This window comes from Lepeophtheirus salmonis, chromosome 1, assembly GCF_016086655.4.
Source record: "Lepeophtheirus salmonis chromosome 1, UVic_Lsal_1.4, whole genome shotgun sequence".
Lineage (NCBI taxonomy): Eukaryota > Metazoa > Arthropoda > Copepoda > Siphonostomatoida > Caligidae > Lepeophtheirus > Lepeophtheirus salmonis.
The window spans coordinates 24,748,055-24,767,906 of record NC_052131.2 but is presented as its reverse complement, the minus strand read 5'-3'; the positions used below and the strand labels follow the sequence as shown (position 1 = coordinate 24,767,906).

Below are 19,852 nucleotides of genomic sequence, written 5' to 3'. Positions count from 1 at the left end.
ACACGAAACTTAAGCCTGTTCCCCCACCTCTGCTCTACATACTACCAAATAGATATCGCACGCACCAAGTTCATATTTTATACAACTCTACTAATCGGGCTCATTGTCCTCTTTATTGGAAATCAAACTATGGTCGCCCTAAATTAAACTCATTGAAAAGTTATAAATTACATACTTACTTAATATATGTATGTATAAATTAGTGATGGAAGGATTAATCGGAATGATAAATTGTAGAATCAAGTGTTTATTTAAAAAATCAGAATCGGGATTCCATTTGGGAAAATTATGTTTAATTTGCGATTCTGGTTCTTATTTATCTAAGATATTAAAAAATAGCCCCCCAAAAAAAAAAAAAAAAAAAAAAAAAAAAAAAATTGAGTTTTTACTAGAAAATTTAATATTAGAATTTTTTTTCAAAAAATTTTAAATTTAGTTTTCAATTTTTTTCCCCAAAGAAATTAATTTTCTATGAATAATTATGAATTTCTGAAATTTTTCTCCAAAAATTTTATATTAGAAATATAATTTTTTTGAAAAAATTTAATTTTTTGCTAACAGTTGTGGATTTTTGAAAAACAATTAAATATCAAATTTTGTATTTGAAATTTTTTTGAAAAAATTTAATATTTTTTTTTGAAAAAATTTAATATTTAAATTTTTTGAAAAAATTTAATATATGAAATTTTTTTGAAAATATTATAATTTTGAATTTTTTTAAAATTACAACTTGTTGTAATTTGTTTCGACATATTATACATGTGTATTAGGGATGAACCGATAAGCAATTTGGCGATTAATTTGCCAATTAATTATTATTATTATTTTTTTGTAAAATACTAAAAACAAGTTCAATAAATGGAAGTTATAATTATATCACTGTAAACTCACAATAGCAGCAGCACTGCCTTGCCTTGCAACTGCATCTACCACTTGTAGTAAGTTTAGTGATGAAAATCCTCTGTATTTTTTTGATAGCCCGTTTTTTGTAATTGAGAATCTGAAGAATGAATTTTGTTTTTCTTAACTGTTGTCATTATTATTTAATTACTCAGTCCTTTCCTTAATTAATTCAATTATATTCAAACCTGATGGAACGTTCGTGTGTGCCCATAAAAGGCACTCTAGGTAACTCTAATAAATTGTTGGGGAGTTATAATTGTAAGTTCTTGTTGAACTTAGGGAAGATTTGAAGATCAATATCGGTGTAATTATGGCCTATGTCCTTGTTTATATCATTTTCTCCTTCCTCCCTTTTAACAGCTGATTGTAACTGATCTAATGGAATGCCATGAGCATTATTTTTTCTCTCCTCCATAAAATTCTTAAAAGTTTAAAGGGTTTATCATGTTAATTTTCGATTTTTTTTAACATGCCCATTCTACACTGGATTTTCATCACTGCTGATTGTGATACTCAGTGATGTAAATCAATCCAGTGAATTTTTAGCTGGCTCGTTGTTGTTTTTTTATTTCAGTATTTTCCTTAGCAGTTGTCATTATTATTTTATTCCTGAGTAGTGAACATCCTTTCCTAAATAGATTCAAACATATTCAAAAGCTGGTTAAACATTCGTGTGTGCTCATAAAAGACGGAGAGTAACTTTGATGATTTTTTTGGGAGATATAATTCGTAGTCCTTGTTGGACTACGAGTAGAATTGAGTATCAACATCAGAGTAATTTTTACCGATGTCTTTTTTTATTTCCTTCTTCATTGTCACAGCTGATTGTAGCTGATCTATTGAAACATCATAACGACTAAGCTTCTCTCCACTAAGGCTTTAAAAAAAGTAACGAAACGTGGACCCTTGTGATCAATAGCTGAAAAATGTTTTAGTGTACATAATCTTTTTTGCCCTTAACATCGTAATTTATGATGTTATCTAATAAATTTAACTTCTTAGAAGATGCTCATTCGAGGTCCGGAAGATAGACTTAGCTTAGCTAGACATGATATAGCTATGGAATACAAATTAAGTATCGAGTCCAAGTTCCCACTTCTGCCAATAATTGATCATTGTATCTTAAATTAAACATTCATTAGTATAAAATCAATAAATAATAAATATATCATGTTTTACTTTTCATTATATTGCTGTTTGCGTCATTAAGAAAAATAACTGTGTGACGTCAAATCAAAAGCAACATCTTGCGAAAAAATCTTAAAACGCTGCACCATTGTATCTCCTCAAGCTAACGGTCGCGTTTCGTTACTTTTTTTTCATTGCTTGACTCTCCTTCAGAATATTTTTCAAATTGTTAGGGTTATCACAAAATACGGAAAATGGATACTCAAGGGTGTCCGGACTGGGTGGGCTGGATGGCTATACCCCCCTAATTAAGGAATTTTTCCTTTTAGGCTAATTTTTTTTCCTTAACAGGACAAATAATGCAGCAGAACAAAATAATTTAGTATTTTTTGAATTTTTTTTTCTATTACATTTAATTTTTTGTGTGAATAATTTAGATTTAGATTTTGAACATTAATTTCCATTCAATTTGATATTTGAAATATATTTTTTAAACTTATTTTGAATAATTGTGTACTTGGGAATTTTTTTTTTACAAAAGTGTAATATTTTAAAATTTCCTTCTATTAAATTAAATTTTTATTAATATACAGATTTCTTTGCAAACAATATAATATTTAAAATTTTATTTCTTTCCACAGAATTTAACTTTTTGTGAATAGATGTGAATTTTTGAAGTTAATTTTTTTTAAATATGAATTGTTTAAATTTCATTTTTAATTTTTTCCCCACAAAATTAAGCTTTACAATGTTTTTTTCCAAACAGTTTGACTTTATGTGAATAAATATGGATTTGTACATTTTTTTAAAATTCAATATTTGAAATATATATATTTTTCGAAATGTTTTTGAATAGCTGTGGATTTTTGAAATTTTTTTCACAAAAGTTTAAAATTTCATTTTTTGAAATTTCTTTCGAAAAAAAATTAGTTTAAAAAAAAAAAATGCCAAACAATTTGACTTTCTATGTATCAATATGGATTTGTAATTTTTTTTTTTTAAATTGAATAGGCCCCTCCAAATATATTCCTGCGGAAACCCGTGATGTTAATGTTGTTACCTACAATCGTAGCTCATATAATAAGTCTTTGCAGATTCTCATTTTTGTAAATATATTATATTTATACATACACAAAAGACGATCTTATTATGTATATATACATATAGTTTTGCTTTTTTTTTTGAGTTTATGACTAAGTTTATTATAATAAATTAGGAGCAAACAGGTTTTTTTACTTCATCATTCTCTTACTTTGTAAAATAGAATGTTATATGTACGGTCATGTTTATAGAATTAAATCATCCTGATACTTCAATGTTATTGTTATAACAATAATAGTAATGTATAAAATATTGGGTGAGCGTACAAGTTGATACTCAAAAACAAAATGAATTATTTTAAAAGAAAAAAATCATAGTTCTTGTCCAAGGGAATCCGCAGGATTATATATATATATCTGTTTGGCTTGGTTTTTGGATTTTTTTCTTCAGAAATACAAATTAATTTTGTTTGGAAAACAAATTCAGAAATCCACAGATGTTCAAAAAAACAAAAACAAAAAAAAACTAAATTACAAATATTTAATTTTTTTTTTAAATTCAGTTTTTTTCAAAAGATTAATTTTTTTTTGGAAAATAATTTCAATAATTAACTTTTTTCACAAATCCACAGCTGTTAACAAAAAATAATGAAACAAAAATTCAATTATTAATTATATTATTATACAAATCCATAGCTGTTAACAAAGAATAAAAATTAAAATATTAAATTAAAAAAAAATTAAAAATTAAAAAATCCGAATTATTTTCAAAAATCCACAGTTGTTTACAAAAAATTTAATTTTTGGAATAAAATTAATGAAATTTAATTTCAAATATTAAAAATGCAAAAATCTATAGCCATTCTCAAAAGAATAGTTATTTTGGAAACAAATTTCAAAAATAATTTCTATTATTATTTTTTTTTTTAAATCCAAAGCAATTATCAAAATATTACATTGTTTTGATTTTTTTTTCTCAAAATCTACAGTTATTCACAAAAAATTTCTAAAATTAAATTCCAAATATTAAATATTTTTAAAAAAACTTAAAAAATCCGATGATATGCTCACAATTTTTTTTTTTTTTTTTGAAACCAAAAACTCAATTATTAAATATTTTGGAAAATAATTTTAGATATTAAATATTTCAGAGAAAAAAATAAAATTTCCAACATTTTTTTTTGAAAATTGATTTAAATTTCAAATGTATTAATTTTTTGAAAAACAAACTCAAATATTACATTTTCTTGTAAAAAGCAAAAATTCATTTTGTCGTGGCGAATTTGTTGTGGGGATCGACGATAATTATGCGATCATTTCATATTCCTTGTATGATTGGTATATTTATTATTGTTGAAACTCGGTCCTAGACGGATTTCCCCCCGGTTTAGTATCAAATTATTTTTTCTAGACTTATCTGGTGTATTTTTTTGACTATTTTAGCAAAAATTACTAACTAATAAGTACAAAGCTTTAATCACTGGATGCAATATTTTTTTTTTTGCGTTAGTAGTAAGCTTAAAAGAAATATAAGGTTATACCAAAACGGGACGGGACATTACTTCTACCACGCTTTTTAATATTGACTTCATATTGAATGAGTGGTTGCATGTTTTGTCAAAGTCTTTCTTTCTTGCCCAACAGTTGGTACGATATATGAAATTGAAAATTATAGCAAGCCTGATTACATGATCGCCTAACCTTGTATTTCTATTAACCTTGATTAGTAGTACTTATTTGTCTATTAATGGCGAGTTTCTCCAACCAATCAACTCCCACCCTCCAATAACAAAGTACGATTTCGGCACTATAAGGAGTGATGAAAATTGTGTGTATTGTGGGCATGTTAAAAAAAAGTAACCTAAAATCAACAGCTACAATCAGCTCTCACAAGGGAGGAGGGAAAAAAGGAAATAAACAAAGACATATTTAAGAATTACCTCCGGTGTCGATCCTCAATTCTACCCGTAGTCCAACAAGGACTTTGAATCTTAACAAATCCAAAAGATTACTCTATGTCTTTAATGAGCACACTGGAATGTTCTATTTGGTTTAGAATATAATTGAATGCAGTAGGAGAGGAAGTTTACTACTCAGGAGTAAAATAATAATGACAACAGTTGAGGAAAAGAAAATTTACTCTTCAGTTTGACAACTAACAAAAACAAAAAACAGGCGAGCTTTGAAATTTTCCAGAAATTTGTCTATATTGCAATTCCATAGGCAATTGCCACCCAGTATTTATTTAGAGGTTAAAGATATTGAGTTAGTAAATAATTAATTTAGGAGAAGTTTTTTTTAAAATCATTAATGAAAACCATTCACTCACTTTTCCCGCACTAGGAATTGGGGAATGGGCTACTGGCTAAAAAAATGTAACACTTAACGCTATTAGACTATATACTGTTTATCTAGTTGAAGAAAAATAAAAACATCTGAGTTGGTGCGCTCCTATGACCATTAATGCCAATTCACACTGACCCTGTAATAATGAGGCTATAATAAAATAAAAGCCCGCATTTGGGTATGGGAAGTTTGTGTTAAAATTTGTATAGATAATTGGCTCTCGCCCCTTGATATACAATTTTATTTAAAAAACTTTGCTAAAATTTGCAAACACAACTTGGGGGAAGTAGTTCTGTCATTTTTTTCTAACTTTAATATTGCTGAATCAGATATATTAGTTGCTTGTTCACCTAACTCCCTTCTTTATCAGCTTCTGAATTGGTGGGGGGTGGGAGAGGGGACTAAATGTACGTAAATCAGTTACTCTAACACCCTGGCCTCTGCAACATATTACGAGGTTGTTAGGACTTTTAGTTGGATCCATTTTATGAACATTGGAGGAATGCCCAGAGCCTTATTTAGGTCAGTATAGGCCTGTTTGGACATCACTCCCTCCAGTTATTGAGTAATTAGGTGTACTCATGAGAGCCGGATAGTAACACTAGAGACTTGCTGGCGAGTCATCTTTTATATTAATTAGTGATGGGAAGATTAAAAAAAACAAATACGATTCTTTAATATTTTAAATAATAGTGAAAAAATAGAATTTTTCTATTAGGAGCATTCACAGGAAAAATTTCAAAATATATAATTTCATAGTTAAATTTTTTTCATAATTTCTCAAACTATTCACAAAAATTTCAGAAAGGCCATGATTATTCGGAAAAATTAAATTTTTCCGAATTTTTTTTTTTACAAAATCCACAATTATTCCCAAAAATTACGTTTTTTAAGAAAAATTTCCAAAGTTCATAACTGTTGACAAAAAAAATTCAAAAATTAAATTTCTAATAAAACATTTTTTGAAAAAAAAAAAAAATTAAATATGTTCGAAAAAAAATTGGAATTTTGCTATTTTTTCCCCATAACTTAGAAAATAATAAATAGTTAAATACCAGTAATCAATCCGGTTTGCAAATTAAACATTATTTGCCCGATTGCAGAAAAAACATCAGATTCTCCGATTCTGATTAATCTTCTCATCCCTAATATTAATCATAGCAATGTAGTTTGTCTGGTATATGACCCATAATAACTCATACCAATGTAAGGTATTAATATATGTAATTTTCAATTATAATTAATTTAAAACTAACTTTATCCTTGAAATATTCTATTGGCCTTACACATTTATTTAATTGATTCTTCATAGAGCAATGAGCTCTTGAAGAAAAAATAGCCATTATTTTATTGAAACAAAGATTACTTTAGTTCTAAACATGATTAATACATTATAAGAATGGTATTGGATTCTTTCAATAAATGTTTTGAAATATATTCCTAGGTTTTATCCTTATCTTCAGCTCCAATGCCTTAAAAAGGATTAAATCTTAAAGATTTTTTATAAAAATTCTAAGGCTGTTGTCAGAAAGACCAAACTAAGACAATATTTGGAATCAGGGGCTCAAACTCTACGAAGAGCAGTCTATTAAATCCTTGTGCAGGGCGACCACATAATTATATTTATTTTGGGTGAGATTGGTTTTTTGGAAATTTTTGGTAAAAAAATTCAAAAATCAATAGCTATTCTCAAAAAATTAATATTTTGAAAAAAAAAATTAAATTAAATTTTGAATATTACATGTTTAGGAAAAAAATTCAAATATTATATTTTTGGGGATTTAAAAAAGATTAAAAATCCATAGTTATTCATACAAAAATTAAATAAAAAATTTTATCCACCCCCTGCGTACGCCCTTTTGTGTAACAAAAAAAAAATATTATTTTATTGGATAGCAGTATAATTATTTACATATTGGGGTAATTACAATCACCGATTTTGTAAATGAGTAGGGAATTATGAAACAGTCAAATTGTAACTTGTATCTATTTAATCTACTTACATGTACGAGTAAAAACTTGTACATATAAGCAGATTGTTAAGGGTTAATAATTCTATATATTGAGAAACAGAGGTGCAAAATCATCATTCGTATTCATTGACACAGTATTATATTATTGTTATAGCTTATCAGTATTAATATCACAATTGTACAAACGAATAGTTGCAAATACATAACTCAGTACTATCTATGAGAGTGATCACTCTTTTTGAAATAAGAGCATGGAAGTGCGTGCCCATTTAAAGAATGAATGAATTTGGCATGCTCAGAATTTTCCTTTTAAAATTCACCAGAGCAATTTTTAAGATTTCAGGGGCGTTCACACGGAGTGGACTGGAAGGGATGTACTCCGAAATTAAGGGATTTTTACTTTTTACAAGAATTTTTTGTCGGTTTTTTACACGATTCTAAGGGTTGAGTTATTTTTTTTGAAAGATTTATTTTCATAAAAAAAGGTACTTTTCGTAAATTATGCAGCAGAGCAAAAAAAATTAATATTTAAAATTATATTTTTATGTAAATAATTGTGGATTTTTGAAACTGTTTAAAAAAAAAAAATCATATTTGAATTTTTTTTTGCAAAAATCTAATTTTCGATGAATAGATGTGGGTTTTTTATTTTTTTTCTCCAAAAAATAAGCTTCTTGTGAATAGCTGTATATTTTTGCAATTTTTTTCGAAAAAATTTAATCTTTGAAATTTAGTTTTGAAATTTTTGGGAATAGGTATAGATTATGGAATTTTTTTCGAAAAATATTGATTTTTGAACTTAAAAAAAATCCCCTCCCGAAACAAAAATATAGTCCTTCAGGCGGCCTTGAATTTTGGCTAGTTATGATTCTCATGAGGTTGCAAGTTTTGATTATTTTGTGATGAACTTGAACATATTTCTTTTACAGAGCACAAACAAACTCAAGAAAGAAGCATTTCGCAGGTGTGGTTCAAATCAAATTGAGACCAAATTAGTGATTGAACAAAACTTTCTAATAGCATTGGTTATTTGGTAATTTATTACGTCATTAGTTTTATTGCATTTCCCATCCTTTTCTCCGTAAATTAAGTTTGAAATCAGTTCGTAGTTTGCCGATTTCAGAACAATTCTTCCCAACTATTGGATTATTATCCAGTAATTTTTTGGTAATTGTTCCCAAATGAACAAGAACAGATATGAATTCGGGCAGAGATATCGTTCATAACACTTATAGAAGGAATCAAAGTAGAAACATCGACAGCTGACAACAAAATAGCACCATGTCATGTGACCATTTGAAGAGGACTATGTTGAAAGAATTACTCGAGAAAAGGACTGTTGTCCCTATACTCCATTGCTCATTATTATTCGTGACGTTATAAACTTGATATAATAATAATAACAAACAAATCAAGGAAGACAAAATAAAAATTGTTTTGAATTTGAGAAATAGTTGTTGTCCCAATTCTTTATTCTGTCATCCACAAATTTGATAAATTACTCTTAATTTTTGGAGAGACTTGGTTAAAGAAGGCCACACTATTTTTGTAATCCTTAAGCATGCCACATTCATAATTTAAGGCTCTTTGGCACGGATACGTTTCCTAAGGAAAACGCAAAATATTTATCCCTTCTTTAATTGCATCCAAACGATATTTTTAGAAAACAGCTTCGTGAGTGGACAATACTGTTTAAACATCGAATAACTTGTACAAATTAAGAGGAAGAGTAATTTTTTTACAGGCTTAATGCGCTCTTTTCCATGAGTTTACCCATAAAAAACATCAACATTTTTTTGAAAATAGGCTATATTTTTAGCTCGGCCGGAATTGCTAATATAAAGAATGAATTTCCTTTTCCTGAGCTGTTGTCATTATTATTTAATTCCTGAGTATTGAAATGCTTTCCCAAAATAGATTCAATTATATTCAAAACCTACTTGAATATTCATATTTACTTATAAAAGACACTAATGAATTTGTTGGTGAGCTATAATTGTAAGTCCTTGTTGGACTACGAGTAGAATTGGGGATCGACATCCGATTTATTCATACCAATGTTCTTTCTACTCTCCCCTCCATAACATGCTTCACATTGTCAGGGTTACCAGCATGATTGTCTGTTCCTTTTTTTTAACACGCCCAAAATAAAACGATTTTTATAACTTTCAACATTTATAACCGCCTCGGATAGAGCAGAAATACAGTAGTATCCTGTTAAAAACCCTCCCGTGTGGAAGGCGCCTAAATGAGTAGTACCTACTTAGTTTTTCCTTTCAAAAATAGTGATCAATCTACTACTATCTATCTATATAATAGTGATACTTTGCTATTTACATTGTACAATGTACATACAAGATTAATAATAAGTTAATAGTTATTATTAGTTAGGGTATAACTGATAAGTAAGAAACAGTCTTCCTCAAGGGGTTTCGCATCTTGGATATTCACTTACATAAATCTATATATAGATATACACATATTTTGCAAAAAGCTGACTACTATGTACGTATAGTCATGGAATCATTTTATTATTATTTTTGGGCAATAATAATAAGAAGAATAACAAAAAAATAGCAAATAAACGATGAGTCATTGGAGCCCTCCTTAGTCCTCTCTCTTTATCTCTACTCGTTTTATGCAGAAAGATACACTCAAATAGTACATGCACGGAAAATAGGTGGTCAGAGAGTGTGAGAGATATATGTTATGTACAAGTTGGGTTTTTGTACTAGTTGCAAAATAATGCTTTATTTGATTAATAGCCAAGCCATATCAACCAACTATGCTACGATTTCATTTTGATCTAATACGAATTTGGTAGAGTATTTAGCAGCCTTGGACTCTCTATTTGAGTCCATAAATTTAAAAACTGGGCATGACTGCAATTTTACTCATCTTCAGTCCATATTTTGAAGACAACTCGTCATGATCGCGCCATTTAAGACTCGAGACTTGTACTCGAAAGCTAAGACTCGCTACTCGACTTGAACTGTCATGTCATTTTAATTATTCGAGCGGACATTTCCTCTGCTCTTATAAGTATCTATATTCTTGAGGACTTCAACTGGACTCGATGAAAATATTCAAGTACCGTCAGATCTGGTCTAAGTGTGTCACCGTACTAAGCGGCCTTATCCAATTTTCAAATGGTTAAAGATAATTTAATCTACTTTCCTTAGGTCACCTGCACTAAGCGGTCATTTCTTAGTTTGCCCCTAGATAGACTGCTTAATACAGGTTTTACTTTACTTGGACTGTGACTTGATACTCGCTGTTAATTAGGAGTAATTCACCGTTGGACTCTTGAATATTATATAATGTACCACAGGGAATACGTATCAATTAGTAATTAAACTCTTGTTTAATATTCCTATCTAGAGGAACTGACATCATTATTGCGCTGAGTATATTTATCGCAAATTATATATATGTACGTACATTGCCAATTTCACCTCATTTTGTGTATTACAACTTGTACAAAATGAAACAACACACATTTTGTGTACAAGTTGTAAATTGTATAAGGAAATGGATCAAGTTGCAGCATAAAAATGAGATGAATTATGCAATGATGGAATATTCCATAAATAAATGGTGCAATTTTTGGCTATTTATATAATCATGACAAATCAATAATTAATAAGTGAGTGATTTCAATGGATTAACATGAAAAAATATCATTGCTTAATGATTAATTGGTAATTAAAAAGACTGATAAGCAATTTTCCGAAAAATAAATAGCAGTTCGTAGAATCTCTTATGCAGAAGTATTATAATTAAGAATGCTCCTTTAATCAAACAGCAAATAAGCATGGGCTTCCGCAGGAGTTGGACTCGTGGGGCTGTAGCCCCTTCCCCAAAATTTCGAATTAAAAATTTAATTCTTCAAAAAAATAATTCTAAAAAATGTAATCTTTGAAAAAAAAATTCCGAAAATATAATTTTTTATGAATAACTATGAATTTTTGACTTTTTTCCGAAAAAAAAAATTTTTTTTTTTGTCGACAACTATGGATTTTTGAATTTTTTCCTCCAAAATTTCACATTTGAAAATTAATTTTTGTTTTTTTTTCCCAGAAAAATAATTTTTTTTTTTCCCAGAAAAATAATTTTTGAATTTTTTTCCCCAAAAAAATAATTTTTGATTTTATTTGTAAATTGGTATGAATTAATTTTTTGGATTTTTTTATCAAAAAAAATCCAATAACCAAGCTCCCCCCACACAAAAAAAAATATATTCCTGCGGAACACCCTGATAAGAATCCGTCTATAATTAATAATAAGGATCCCCTATACCTCTCATGATAGTAGCAAACAGAAAATAGGCTATTGAATGAATCTTACTGAAGGGCACCAGGCATAGCCTCCTCCTCCCGAAGTATTGGAAGAGGAGGAAATAGTATGTGAAGAAGTATTGTTCATCATAGGAATCCGTTGAGTCGTAAACGTTTTCTTCCCTATCTCTTCTTCTCCGTGTTCATCTAAGGATAAAAACCTTGTCGTTGTGTTATTGATGTCCTCACGATGAAAGGCACGAGAGCATTTGCATAGAGAGCAGGCATTTCTCCAAGAGTGAGACACAAATCCGACGCAGTTCTTACACTTTATACAATGGACGCTAGAAGGATCACTATAAATAGGGATAGTGTTGGTGACGGAGGAGGAGCAAGAAGGAGTACTTAATGTGAGAATCGGAGGTATTAATCGAGGAGGTGGCGGAAGCGATGTTCCTTCCTCCTCCAGAGAGGGTTTATAACTAGTTGTTGTACTATAGTTACTACTAGTACTACAATTCTTGGATCTTCTCATCCTTTTTTGTTTTTTGTTTTTTTCTCTCTCTTTATTTTACTATGTAATGTACTCCTTTCGTACTATGTTCGGCGTGCCTAGAAGCTTACTCAATGAGCTATGCGGAGTTTAATCACTCTAATGGAGTTTTCTGCAAAAAAAAGAAAAGAAAACAAAATAACTACTATCAAAAAATGATTTCATCTTGTAAATAAATAACTCATAATTATCATTTATATACCTAAGATAATTAATATTAATAAAATGTATGTACATAATTAAGAAGAGTACATTTGAGGGATAGAGGAAAAGGAAGGAAAAATACCCATTCCCGCATTTTTATTTTATATTATTTATATTTATTTCTCTTCCCTGTCCTGGAAATGCTGCTAAATTTATCTTATTTCTTCTCCCCTTTTCTCTCTCAGCTCAACACTTACCCCCTCCCCCCTTCCCTCCCCCATCATAAAAAGGAAAGAATGAAAGCCAAAAAGAAGAATACAATTATTTTCCTTCTATTTTTTATAAATAAATAAATAAGAGCCCCTTCCTTCACTCTATCCCTCCCAAGATGTTATCTCAATTTTACACTTAAGTACGTAGAGACACTGACAAATTGACACCAATGTATAACATCAGGAGCCTCTGAAGATTTTTTTTTTTCAAAAAAGTTCAAAAATCCTATTCATAAAAATTAAATTTTATGGATTTTTTTTTCAAAAATCTATGCTTATTTACAGAAAATTAATTTTTTTGGAAAAAAAAAAATTAATTTAAAATATTAAATTTTTATGAAAAAAATTAATTAATCCATAGCAATTTATATAAATTAATTTTCTCATTTTAAATTTGAAAATTAATTTTTTTTGGAAAAAATTTCAGAATTTTTTTTTTTTTTGAGAAAAATTTAATTTCAAATATTAATTTGTTTAGAATTTTTTTTCTAAAAATCCATATGTATTCAAAGAAAGTTAAGTTTTTTGGAAACAAATTTGAAAAATTAATTTTTTTTTATAAAATATGAAAAAATTAATTTTTTTTTATAAAATATGAAAAATTAAATTTTTTATATTTTATAAAATATGAAAAATTTAATTTCAAATATTAAATGATTTGGATTTTATTTTCTAAAAATCAATATCTATTCAAAGAAAATGAAACTTTTAGGAAAACATTTTGAAAAATTATATTTCAAATATTAAACTTTTCGAAAAAAAATAATTATAGAAATAAATTATCTTGTAAAAAGCAAAAATGAAATAATTTAAACTACAGCCGCCCCTCCAGGCCTTCCCCTACGGACGGCCCTGATTATTGATGCTTTCTGGAGGGTTGTCAAAAAGATAAAAGATATATTGATGCATTTGACGGTAAATTAGAGCGATTGAAAGTAAATAATTACTTTTTATTTTAATGATGGATTGACAAAGCGTTTTTACTTTTTCCTTTTTCCCTCTCTCAACTATTTTACAAGGAATAAATGCATTTTTTTGACGAATAAATAATATAATTAAATAAATATTTTCATTTAAGAAGTTCCATTTACTCAACACTGCCATATTTTATATATTATTATGAGCTATTAATTATAATCTAATGACGTCACATTATTTTATATTTATTATTGTTTAAGAGAGGCTTAAAAGTTGTCGTAGATCATATTATTTGACGTAAAGCTCTCTTAGATCCACACAAAGACTTGGATCTCATAAATATGTATAAATAAGTAAGGAACACTTCGGATTGCGAATGTTTTCTGTGTCTCTAGCTCAGTAGTTCCCAATCAAAGCTCCACAACGGACCGTCTAAGGTATCTCTGCAAGGTTATCATAAAATATATTTTCTAAAAATAGCTCATGGAAAAATATACTAGGTTCAAATATTGGGGCAATGTTTAGGCTGCTCCTCATTCCAAAAGGGAAATAATTATATCTAGGATCATGAAAAGGTTGGAAATCACTGCTCTAAAGTCAAATTGAGAGAAGTGTTTCCTTGTTTTAATAAATACTTTGAAAAGAATTCACCCTCGAGCAGTGCTTCTCTAACTATTTTTTTAGTTTTGAGAGCTACTTAGACAGAATTTGGACAATTGAATCAAGCCCACCCTTCTTTATTCTAAACTAGGAACTCTTCATTTGTTTTAAAAAGATTTTTTAAACCAAGATTTTATGATTTAAAAAAAAGTAAGATTCATTGAAGAATTATGTTTATTTTTTCTGAAATTTTATACTTTTTTTCTTTTTCTTTTGAGGATAAATCCGTATTAAGTTTATGTCCAAAGTTGAGATTGGAGGCGGGAGCGGCCGCCTTTAGATAGTATAACGTTGACAGCTTCATAAATTCCTCCATATTTGGTTAGATTCAGGAGCTCGGGTGACTTGAAGGCTCCATAGTCTGGTGCACGGTTACTATAAAAATGCACTTTAAGCCTATAGTAATGAATGGTCCATTGAAATCTGAACACTTACTAATTCAATGATGAATGAAGGGTGAGTGATTTAAATCAATTCATAATTTGATATATTAAAGCATAAACAATTAGTTACAAAAGAACCAATCCCCTACAATCCATGAGGGTCAATCCTAGAGATCTCAAGATTTCACACCAGAACCAGAGAGCTATTAAAACGATGGATGGTAAGAACCTTATGAGGGTGGAAATTCCATTTTTGACACCAACAATGATAGAAACCTATCTCCTTCGTTGCAAGACACATTGAACTCTTCTTTGACACTTTTGGTTCTTTATTGCCCTCATGCTAACTCCTTCGACTAAACAATACGGGTCCATGTCGAGGGGAAGGCCTACAGTGTCCAAAATCCAAACATCGAGGGCTTCAAAGCCACTGTCAGCCAGTACTGTGATTGCCATGACTGAGGACTACATCTGCAGCTAGTCCCAGGCCGTCTGCCGCCTGGAGACCATCATTGAGCCTAATGGCAGCTACATTAATGGTTAAGAGATCTCAGACCCACATCTATTTAGAGTATTAATGTTGGTAAAATTCTACAGTTGATTAATAAATTATATCTTGTAAAGTTTAACATTCAAGGTGTACATAATTTAATGAAACACCTGGTAATATATGAAAACGAGACTCTGCCTTGAAATAATTGCAAAACAATAGCTGCATTGCTATCAACGCAAGAGTTTGACAAATATGAATTAAAAAGATGATATTTAGATACGAACTGTTGTAGAAAAATGGGAATACAATTACTTTCATGATTCAATAATTAAATTTTCAGGGTATTTAATCACGTATTCTTTACATACATTCTTTTCTTATCCGTTGTATCGTCAAGTGTCCTGTTCTTATCACAACAGCAGACTCAATTGTCAATATATAATGCTCTGCGCTTTATTGTAAATATAGTGTTCCGCAAATTGTTTATTTATATCTTTAATAAAATTGTCATTACATAAATTGTTAAATAAAAAACGTGATCCAAACATTTTTGTAAAATATTCTTTTTATATATAAAAATAGCTTCACTATGAAAAAATCAAAATGTACTTATATAAAAAAATCAAAATGTACTTATATAAAAAAATCAAAATGTACTTATATAAAAAAATCAAAATGTACTTATATAAAAAAATCAAAATGTACTTATATAAAAAAAAATAATTAAAAAAAAAACAAAAAATGTACTTAAAAAAGCATTACTCCCCATCAGTCCCCTAACAAGACTTAATAACAAAAAGGCCCCACTTCAAAATATATAAGGGCCATGAACAAAAGTTTTTTTGTGTTGTTGATGACTAGCTTGAGATTGCAATTTTATTTATTTATTCCTGACATTTTTGAAATTTATAGAGGTCCAATTTTTTGTTTGTTTTATTTTGTAAATTTATAAAAGACAAACTACTGTTAAGCACATTAATTTCAAATGTGGTCACATTTCTGCAGTATTAATAGAATAAATTATATTTATATTTTTAATTGAGAGCACAATCATCTGCCTGGGACGCTCCTGTAGTCACAGGTCTGAGTTCCGCTCACAGCCAAACTTGCGCTATCTTTATATTATTAAAATCGTATATTTAGTCTTGTCTCATTCCTCATTTAGAACTGAAGACTGCAGACCCGTCCAAGTGGTATCGTTCCAGTTCATTTCAGCCCTAAATATCTGTCTTAAAACGTATAAAGTTTTTTCCTTGATGATGTCAATTAACTTTATTTGTCTTTTATTATTCTGTTCTAGTAGACTGACAGTCGGAAGGCTTGACTCTCTAAAGGACCGGTTCTAAAGACTGATAGAACCAGTCCTAAGAATGCCGAATAAATAACACAACTTATGTCCAATGATGTAAATCATTGGACATTTTTTAGCTTTTAATTTATAATTGCTAATATAAAGAAGGAATTTTCTTTTCCTCAGATGTTGTCATTATTATTTCAATCCTGATTAGTTAATATCCTTTCCTAAATAGATTTAGTTATATTCAAACCTGTTTGAACGTTCGTGTCTGCTCATAAAAGACGGAGCGTAACCCCGAGGATTTGTTGCGGAGTTATAATTGTAAGGCGTTATTGGACTCGGAGTAAAATTGGGGATTGACATCGGAGTAATTCTAGCAAATTTCATTGTTTATATCCTTTTCTCCTTCCTCTCTTGTCACAGCTGATTGTAGATGATCCAATGAAACGTCGTGAGCATTATTCTTTCTCTCCTCCAAAACATTCTTCATTTTGTCAGAGTTACCATGCTGATTTTCGATTTTCTTTTTTACATGCCCTTCCTACACTGGAATTTAATCATTGTGTATGTCAATGTGTCATATTTTTGTTCTTTGGGGGTAAACTAGCAGACAGATTAACCAATCAGAATAACATTTGGCGGGTGAATAGGTAACTGGTCATTGATAACCAGGTCACGTGCAAGTGGGGGGGGGAAATTATATAGTAATATATACAAAAATATATATGAAAAAAGAGCACCTCCCCCAAAAGTAAATAATTTTTGTTTCTTACAAGAAAATTTAATATCCGAAATTTTTTTTCAAAAATTTAATATTTTAAAGTTAATTTATTTTTTCTGCAAAATTTAAGAATTTTGCAGAAAAAACTCTTGAACGTGATCGACGAATTTCCTTTCGTGAACTCCAAGTAATTGGGCGTCCCCAGGACCACTGTCTAAGCCTTTAGGAAGTCTAAAACGTTGGAAAGAAAGAAGTGCTCTGTCAAAAAGGCGAAAACTGGACACGTAGGAGTTAAAGAAAAAAGCCCAGGCCAATCCCCTCAAATCCATGAGGGTCCATACAAGAGACCTCGGGATTTTACACTTTACTGTCAAGAGAGCTATCAAAATAGTGGGTAGTAAGAGCCTTGTGAGGGTGGAGATGCCACTTTTGAGACCAGCTATGAAAGAAACCCATTTTCTTCATTGCAAGATTCTATTGAATAAGTCTTTTGAACTCTTTTTCCCCACTTCGGCCCCTCTACGACATCTTAAGTATGTTGCAAGCAACTGCCCTGATGCCAACCCCCTCGACTACTCCTTTTGGTTGTATGTCATGGAGAAGGCCTGTAGTGTAAATCATCAAAATACCGAGGCGGCCCTCAAAGCCTCTGTAAGCCAGCATTGGGACGGCATGACAGAGGACTACATCTGCAGTGGGTGCCAGGCTTTTGCTACCTGGAAGCTATCATTGAGGCTAAGGGCAGTTACATTAATGATTAAGAGAGCTCAAACATGTATTTATGGTATTAAATTCGTTGAAATTCTATTGTTAAAATAGATATTTGTAAAAGTATAGAATTCAAAGTGATTAGTGGGTCACTCGGTAGTACATATAAAGTCATCGTTATCTAATTTATAACTGTATTAAGTAAGAATTTACGTCAAACATTATATCAAATATAAATAACTCATGTAATTGTGTCTTCTTTTTTTGTTTTGTTTTTTACTCCAGTCAACTATTTATCAGTTCTTTTTTCTTTAATTTAAACTTCTTTTAAAAAAGGGATGTGAACTTAATTATTCTAATATATTAAGATAAAGGGATGTTCTTATCAACAATGATTTTTGCTGTGAATTCAAAATATTATATATATTAAGGTATCCATAATTTTGATATCCAAATAAGAAAAAGACACATTTTCTGTATTTTGGGGTGGAAATAATAACATTTAATCCATTATTATTGAAATATTATACATGACATCACGGTACAGGGTCGGCCTTAGCTATTGGGATAGGAATTACTCCAATGTCGATCCTTCATTCTACTCTAAGTCAATGGTGCCGAAAAAGTAGGGGCTATTGCCCCCAACTTTTGCAAAATTATAACAATTCTGTCGGTTCTAGCAAAAAAAAAAAAAATGTCATGATTTTCGAAAAAAAATGATAATTTCAATTTGCCTTTAAAAATGAAAATGGTTATTCGTTCAAATTTAGTCTCTTTCAAAAAAAATTAACTCTTGAATTGACTAAATAGGATGAAACGATGTAGCTCAATGAACAAAGAGCTCTAGATATATTTCCCCCGGTCGTGTTTTTATGCAAGGAAACAAAATTAATATACGTGTGGCGAAAGCATAAAAGCAAGTTGGGATTTTTTTGATGAAATAGAGAAAAACGCATTATAAGTTTTTTACTTCGTTGAAAACCCGAAGAGTATTTAAACAAGTTATTAATATGATTGATATTTGTTTAAATTTTTACATGAATATAGTATATGGAAGTTCAGTCAATTTGATTGTGCGGCATTTGAACTTAAAATCGAATTGAGATATCATCAATTTCAGTTGGTAAGGGTTGTTCTTAACCAGCTGATCCCTTTCTCATTTTCGTTATTCTCGCTATTCTCGCAACATAAATACTTATTTACTTTTCTTTACTGATAATTTTCACGTCATATTATACTGTCGCAATATTGAGAAAAAGAATCTGAGCTTGCTTTTATGTTATTGCCACACATATATGGACTTCAAATACAATTCCTCGGTTATAAGAGTAATTTTACTAGGAATATATTAAGAAATTTGCTCTACCTAGGCACACATTTTCAAATGTAGCATGTAAGTGGAATCGTACAAATATATATGTAAAAACTTGTGGTTATGATATATTATTAATTAATATATGAAAATTTGAGATGTTTCCTTTTTTGAGGTCAAAATATTTACTTTGTGACCTTATGGGTAAAAACTCATTTTGTTGCCTTATATAATAAAATACAAAAAAAAAAAAAAAAAAAGGATCAAACAATTATCTATTAAATTTTTTTAAAAGTAGATCGATATCTTTAAAAACATTCAAAATACAGCGATTTAAAAATAGGGTAGGTGGCGTCAAAGCCAAAATTTTAGAAGCACATTAAATCATGAATCAGGAGACAAAAAAGGCTGAAATTTTGGATTTTCAACTAATATGTGCCAAATTTGAAAAAAAAATCAAAGATGGTGCTATGTAAAATGTCCTTTTTTTGATTGATTTCATTTGGAATAATCCTATATAATTTACTTAAAGTTAATCAGTACAATTCCATCCGAATAATCAAAAGAACATTACAAAAAAGTTTTTCGTCTCTCTTAAAAAAATTATTTGCCAAAAATAAAAAACAAAACATTTTGACAAAATTGTCAAAAATGCCCAAAGCTCCCCCCTAGACCCCAAAAAGTTATGTATGTGCCCCCATGACGGTGCTCCGAGTCTAACAAG

The 19,852-nt window shown here is 29.5% G+C and overlaps 1 protein-coding gene across 1 annotated transcript in view; it reads right to left on the bottom strand.

The window, feature by feature from the left end:
• LOC121123123 (prickle planar cell polarity protein 3-A) overlaps nt 1-19,852 on the bottom strand; it is a 45,017-nt gene that overhangs the window by 20,401 nt on the left and 4,764 nt on the right. Inside the window, exon 2 of the mRNA XM_040718238.2 lies at nt 11,738-12,332. Coding sequence (XP_040574172.1) covers nt 11,738-12,202 — 465 coding nt within the window. The 5' untranslated portion in view covers nt 12,203-12,332. The remainder of the gene's footprint in view (nt 1-11,737; nt 12,333-19,852) is intronic.